The sequence below is a fragment of the Oryctolagus cuniculus genome, chromosome 14 (assembly GCF_964237555.1).
Source record: "Oryctolagus cuniculus chromosome 14, mOryCun1.1, whole genome shotgun sequence".
NCBI lineage: Eukaryota > Metazoa > Chordata > Mammalia > Lagomorpha > Leporidae > Oryctolagus > Oryctolagus cuniculus.
Genome location: NC_091445.1, coordinates 75,236,478 through 75,243,920, shown reverse-complemented (window position 1 = coordinate 75,243,920; position 7,443 = coordinate 75,236,478). Strand labels below are relative to the sequence as shown.

Below are 7,443 nucleotides of genomic sequence, written 5' to 3'. Positions count from 1 at the left end.
AATAACAATCTAATGTGGGATATATGGTTTCTTGGTTGTTATATTAGATCTGGACTCCCACTGACTACCTATTAGCTTTGTTAGGCTGTAAAGCTGCTCTGTTTATTTACCTTCTCAAACAAAATTTTGTACTTAGAGTTGGATGCACAGACCTCACTGTATAGGCACTAACCTTGAATAAATAAATTTATATATAGCTTCAAAATCCTTTCAGTTTAACTAGATGCTAAGAAAGCATCCATCTCAGATGATATTTGTTTTCCAAAGCCCTTGGAGAATTCTTCATGTCTTTCACGTTTTGACTTGAACTACAAGTGAGGCACCGCAGGGGAGCACAGTGATACTGTCAGCAATCTGCATTGACTCCGGGGCCTTCCACACCCCCTGTTCCTCTTCTATTCTTAGCCTTGTCTTGGGCACGTTGTCAGCTCACATTGGGTGCATGGTAAAAGGAAAGTAGCTACTTCCTCTGAAGAAATATTTAGTATGTACAGAATGAGATAGCAGAGCTTTGGAATGTCACAGCCCAGCTGCTGTCGGCAGTATTCCTAAAGCAAATTCTTGACCTCCCCCAACGTCTCAACCCTGTGAGCCAAAGCAGCAGTAACTGGGAGAATTTGAGCACCAATCGTCAGACAGCTGTGTAACTGCAGGGCTCTGTGTAAGCTCAGGTGTCGCAACTTCCCCTGGTTACTGGGCTATTTAAAGCTAAGGATTAAGCAGAGATAGCAGATGCATTACATTTTGCCATCTTCTGAATCAAAACTCTCAAGTAGCATCTAAATAGCAAAGATTGAAATTCACTATATACAGCAATTGAGCCATTTAAAGTTGTTTCCTAAACTTAGTATTAATCTCTAAGAGGATGGGTTAATTACTATCATATTGATATTTCATAAATAGCCAAAGGACAGACGCTATTTTTAAATGCTTCAGATAGGATTTAATTTAGCACAGAAAAAAAAGAACTTTTGAAAAATAAGATGAGTATCTGAAATTCCAACTGAAGTTGAAGGCAGTAATAATTGATTCATAAACAGATTTTGGAACCAGTTTCCAAGCACTGAACACTGAATCTTAACTTTCAGGCTTTTTTTTTTTTTTTTTTTTTTTTACAAAGCTCCACTCACTCTCTCATGAGATTACACTGAAAAGAAAGGCTTATCAGGTGAAGGGAATCACTCTGCTACTTTTTTTAGCAATCAAAAAGGTTTTCACAAAATGGGTAATTTCTTCCAATGAGTACAGCTCCATAGCCACCAATTATTGCAAACACAGCCTCTCTGACATTGTATTAGAATAAGCGATTCCAGTGTCTCTCTAGTATCAAACTACAGTCGCCTAAATTTTCAGCGTTTCCATTGTGAGGACAGCATCGGTCTGAGCCACACAAGCACATCTAACCATTTCCCTTTCCTAGTAAGAATAAGAAAGACAACTTCAACATACCAGGAACTGTGTAATTATTTTTTAATCTTCATAAAAATCCTAGTAAGCCACTGCAAACGTGGGCCATACAAGCACCTCCCATGGTACCACTGGCTGGACTGGAATCTGTTCATGTCACATGAACCGGAACCGAAGGCTTCACTTGGTCCCTGCTGGATCCTTCAGTTCCACCACCAAAATCCCATCATGGCAGAGGATGGCGGACAAATCTTTGGTTTCAACGCCATCTGGCAGTTTGTACTGCCGGGTGAAGCTCCTGGAGATAAAACCGTGCTCATCCATTCTGGTTCCGTGCTGAGCCTTAACCAGCAGCCAGCCCTCGAAGGTCTGGATGATGATGTCTTCGGGGAGGAACTGGACCACATCCAGCAGGATCTGAAAGCGGGATTTGCCTCCTTGGGGCGGCAGCTCTGCCGGTGCTGAGTCCGCGGCCGGGCACTGTGCTGCCCTGGCTTTTCTGAGGTCCACGATGCTTGGTCCCGGCAGTGCATACAAAGCATGATCCAGCCTGCAGTCCTCCAGCCCTCGAGCTTCAAACTCCTCCTGGTACCGCACTGGAGTCTCTATGAGGTGCCTCAAAATGATTTTTGCCATAACCGAGGCAAAAAGACAGCTTCCTTTTCAGTCTGTTTTGCCTTCGGTCTGCCTGAGCCAGTGGCCAAGCCTTGTAGCCGCCTACTGACTGGATCCCTGTCCAGGCAGCTCTGCGTTCCTAGCCACTTAATTAGGCCGGAATCAGACCACGCACGCACTCTTGTCTTTTCTCACACGCTGACAATGAATGCCTATTTATAGATCATGTTTCCCAGTTGCATTTAGAAGGCAGCCTGCACAAGCTGCCCGGGCAAGGGCTGTGCTTCCATTCTCAGCTCTCCTTGGCAAATGTGTCTGCCTTGCTGACTTCAAGCAAAAAAGAGAGTAGGAATCAGAAAGAGTAATTGAAAAACTGTCTTTGGAGAGTGCTTTCCCTTTGGGACCTACAATGATCTAAAGAAACAGGACTTCCTAGAACAGTGCAGAGAGAAGCATGTTAACATCTGTTAACATGGGCCAGTACTGCGTTCACCCTCCTCTAGCTGCAAAGCTAGGAAGAGAATCTAGCTACAACTGGATAATTAAGACACACATAAATTCAAGTCTCAAACATCCCACAAACTCTCAGTCCTCAGTCCTGTACATTTCCTTTTATCTTTTGGTCTTTTGGGCTTAAGGAGCATCTGAGTCACATCATCTGAGTTTATTTACATTTGATGCATCAGAATTAAGATCAGATGAGTAAGTGAGATGAGCCTGGGATCAGAGAATAGGGAATCTTAGTCATGTAAGTAGAGTCACCTGGGAGAGAAAAAAAAAGTCAAATCTTTGAACTAGTTCATGTTAAAGTCCAAAAAGCAAACCAACAAAACTGGGGACTAATCTAATCACATCTCTCCTATTGAATTGATAAAACTAAATTATTGTGGTGTAGCTGGTAAAGCCACCACCTGTGGTGCTGGCATCCCTTATGGGCACTGGTTCAAGTCCCAGCTGCTGCACTTCTGATCCAGCTCTATGCTATGGCCTGGGAAAGCAATGGAAGGTGGCCCAAATCCTTGGGGCCCTGAACCCCCGTGGGAGACCTGGAGGAAGCTCCAGGCTCCTGGCTTCAGATAGGTGCAGCTCCAGCTGTTGTGGCCATTTAGAGAATGAACCAGTGGATGGAAGACCTCTCTCTCTCTCTCTCTCTCTCTCTCTCTCTCTCTCTCTCCCACTGTCACTCTCACTCTCACTTTCTCTGCTTCTGGCTCTGTGTAACTCTGCCTTTCAAATAAAATAAATAAATGTTTTTTTTTTAAAAAGTTAAATTACATAGGACAATTTTCACTGTATACAATGTTGTACTTTTTGTTTGCAATAAGTTTTAAGATATGGAAAGCTTCCTGTCCGTGGAGGTTAGTATTTTCTAGATCAGATACACTCAGAAATATCTTTTCATTAAATTGTATGCATTTACCAAGAATGAAAGAAAAATGTCTATGAAAAAGTTAAAATAAGAAAAGGGGGGGGGGGTTGATGTTTGACACAGTGGTCATGCCCACATCCCATACTGGAGTGCCTCCAGCTTTGCTTCCAATTCCAGTTCCCTGCTAATGTGCACCTTGGGAGGCAGAGGTGATGGCTCAAGGACTTGTGGTGCCACCCGCATGGGAAACCCAGATTGAATCTCTGGTTCCTCACTTCAACCTGGCCCAACCTTGGCTGTTGCAGGCTTCTGAGGAGTAAAATAGCAAATGTAAAATCTCCATCTGTCTCTGTCTGCTTTTCAAATAAAATGAAAACTAATAAGTAAAAATTTAAAAAAGAAAGGGACACAAATCTGCCATAATTACTCTAAGAAACATCTCTATTTACATGCTGACGTATACTTAGAAAATGCTCTATGAATGCTGGACACACTCAGGTTTCTTGTCTTCCTCTTTTGAAAGGTAGAGTGACAGAGAGGAAGAAACAGAGAGATCTTTCATCCACTGCTTCACTCCCCAAATGGCTGCTTATGGCTGAGGCTTGGGCAGCTCAAGGCCAGGAGCCTAGAAATCCATCCAAGTCTCCCAAGTGGATGGCAGGGTCCAAGCACTTGAGCCATCTTCTGCTGCCTTCCCAGGTATATTAACAAGGAGCTGGATTGGAAGCAGACAGTTTCCTGGCAGTAATCATAGTATTCCAGGACTTGAACTGGTACTGTGATATGAGATCCTGTCACAGAGAGGAGCTTCACCCACTACACCACACGCCAGCCCCCCCACACTTGGCTTTTTGAACTCCACTTTACAGGTTGGTGGCCCTCTAGGGAAAAACATGTACTCTCTGAGATATTAATGCTCTCTGGCTCATAACTGAGGGACTCTATCAGCAGGAAAGAATGAGAATGATTATTTATCTTAACCCTCGAATGTGCAAAAGGGGTTTTTTCTTGTTCTTCTGCATGCCTTCTAAATGAGGGGAGTATTACCTTCAAAACCTACTTCTAAGGGAAGAAAAATTTGATACAATCTAAGATTACATAAAATCTTGGAATTAGGGGCCTCTTTGGTGCAGCAGTTAATATGCTGTTTGGAATGCCCACTTCCCATATCTAAATGCCTGGGTTTGAGTCCCCACTCTGATTCTAACCCTGCTTCCTGCTAATGTGCACCCTGGGAGGCAGCATGTGATGGCTTAAGTACGTGGGTCCTGCTACCCAAGTGGGAGACCCAGACCGAGTTCCTGCTCCTGACTCTGCCCTGACCCAACCCTGACTGTTGCGGGCATTTGGGGAGCATATCAGTAGATGGAAGAATCTCTCGGTCTCTCTCTGTCTCTCTGTGTCCATCACTCCACCTTTCAAAAAAGTATAAATAAATAAATAAATACTTTAAAAATATTAGAATTATAGGTATGCTATTAAAAATTCATGGGGAAGGTGGAGGAGAAATTGGCTTAAACTGTCTAGAAAGACTGTTGGAAGAAGAGGTCTGATGGAATAATAATAAAAAAAAAAAAGATGAGAAACACTATGCAGTCTGCATCCTTCATGGCTCATCAGACCCAAACGGTACCATGGCTCATTTTGGGAATTTCCTATAGCAACCAGGCTTGGAATCTCAGAAGGAAACCTAGACAGAAGCATGTCTCAGCCTGGTAAGCAGGATGAGGGGGTGGTGGCTACGTGAAGCTCTGGGCAGGGGAAGGGAGGGAGGATATTTGAGTGTCCTGCATTCCCAACTGCACGTTCAAGATCCTGCAGGCAGAAGAGAGCACTGTGATTGGAGGAAGCAAAAGAAACATAATGTGGCCACAGAGAATACTGCAGAGTCGGGGCGAGGGGCCTGAAATGAGGCTAGAGCAGTAAGCAGGGGCCAGATCAGGAAAAGCCTTAATCATCATTTTTGTCCAGACAAAGTAACATTTTTAAGGTTGTCTGAATTCTCACCATTTGCTTAAGGTTGGTAGCAGAATTCTTGCTTGATGGTACACATTACTTTTTATCTCTTCCTAATCAAAAAGCCTATTGATGTCTTTTTTCCCCCAAATTACAGTTTAGAATCCAGAATAGAGGATTTAATTTCATGAAAATCCAACTCAGTGCCTGTTTTGCACCACATGACTGTCACAGCCCAGTGAACACCCATGCACATCTCCTGGCACGTCTCAGATTCGCTACATGGCTACACTCGGATAGCCTCTGATTGTCTTAGCTTCACAGATGTGATCCTTGTATTGCACTAAATCGAATCCATGATCTGAAAATGGGTCACACTTTAGAGTGCGAAAAATACTTTTTACATTATCAGGCAAGGTAGTTTACTGTCTTTGTGACTGAATCACACTTTCGCAGAGAGACTGATGGTTTTAGCTCATTGTCTTCCGTGGCTAAGGCAGACACTGAGCAGTTTAGGAAGGAAGCAGTGCAGTGGGAGCAAGCAGCTCGGCTTTTGTCAAATGCTACCAAGGTGAAGGAAGATGGGGCTACTTGTGGAGATTGAGCAGTGAGAATGGCTTCAGATTCACTAAGGAGAGGGTCAGGGGCAAGGTAGGGCCAGGAGTTAAGTTGTAGTTTGCAGGGCCTGCGCCGTGGCTTAGTAGGTAAAGCCACTGCCTGCAGTGCCAGCATCCCATATGGGTGTGTCGCTCCCCCTCTTCGCGGAGGAACGACACAGGACCCTGCGCTGTTCTTTTGTCCGCTCAGCCCTCCCCAGGTTTGCTGCTGGTTCTTCCCGGGTTGGCTACCAACCCTTCCACCTCCGTGGAAGGGCGGCTCCCCCTGCCACTTTCCCCACTTCCGCTGGGGAGCGGCACACCGCCGGCCGGCTCTCTCGGGGGCTGCTCAGATGTTCCTTCAGATAGATGTTCCTGGTGCATGTTGTCTCTCTCCTCCTTTATAGCCCTCTTCCACCAATCCCAACTATGCTACCCACACGCCGAGTACGCTGCTCTCCTCCAATCAGGAGCGGGATCAGCTCCTGCAGGTTACTGGTTGAACTGGAGGCAGCTGTGTAAAAGTTGTTTTTACTCCTCTCCCAGTGCCATATTGTGGGAGAGCAGATGCATAGAATAAGTCTTAATTCCAGTAACTTAGTCTAGTCCGGGTTGCTCCCCACAGGGTGCTGGTTTGAGTCCCAGATATTCCACTTCCTATCCAGCTCTCTGCTGTGGCTTGGGAAAGCAGTAGAAGATGGCCCAAGTCCTTGTGCCCCTGCACCCACATGGGAGACACGGAAGAAGCTCCTGGCTCCTGGATTCAGATTGGCGTTGCTCTGGCCGTTGTGGCCATCTGGGGAGTGAAGCAGCAGATGGAAGACCTCTCTCTCTCTCTCTGCCTCTCCTTCTCTCTGGGTAACTCTGACTTTCAAATAAATAAATCTTTAAAAAAAATTGTAGTTTGCTGAGGGGTAAATATTGCATATTTCTGCAAGTTCAATGTCAAGCAATGAAGACATTCTAAGTAAGGGTTGACTTAAGTTCTGGAAGATTTGTTTGGTTTTAACAATATGTCTTTAGGAAAATCAACTATTAGTCTACTGGAGAGGAGAGAACTGGTTAGCAAGAGACTCATATGGGTGGGCTGGCATTGTGGTACAGCATAGAGCACCATCATCATATGAGCACCAGTTTATGTCCTGGCAACTCCACTTCTGATCCATTTCCCTGCTAGTGTGCCTAGGAAAGCACCAGAAGATGGCTCAAGTAGTTGGCCTCTTGCCACCCTCATGGGAGACCAGGGCAGAGTTCCAGGATCCTGGTTTTAGCCTGGCCCAGACTCTGTCATTGTGTCTGTTTAGGGAATGAACCAGTGCACAGATTTGTCACCCTCTCTGTAACTCCGCCTTTCAAATAAATAAAAAAAAATCTTAAAAAGAGAGAGAGAGGTTCTGATGGACCATGTTTGATTGATGAAGTACACAAATTGGATGGCTAGCATTCTGTTTTAAGTATTTCTTTCTTTCTTTCTTTTTTTTTTTTTTTTTTTTTTTTTGA

At 44.6% G+C, this 7,443-nt stretch overlaps 1 protein-coding gene across 1 annotated transcript; it reads right to left on the bottom strand.

Moving 5' to 3' along the window:
- Positions 1-1,453: 1,453 nt before the first annotated feature.
- HSPB3 (heat shock protein family B (small) member 3) lies at positions 1,454-2,606 on the bottom strand. The gene has a single exon (XM_002714030.5). It carries the CDS (start codon positions 2,041-2,043, stop codon positions 1,588-1,590), a length of 456 nt encoding a protein of 151 aa, XP_002714076.1. The 5' UTR covers positions 2,044-2,606; the 3' UTR covers positions 1,454-1,587.
- Positions 2,607-7,443: the final 4,837 nt, after the last annotated feature.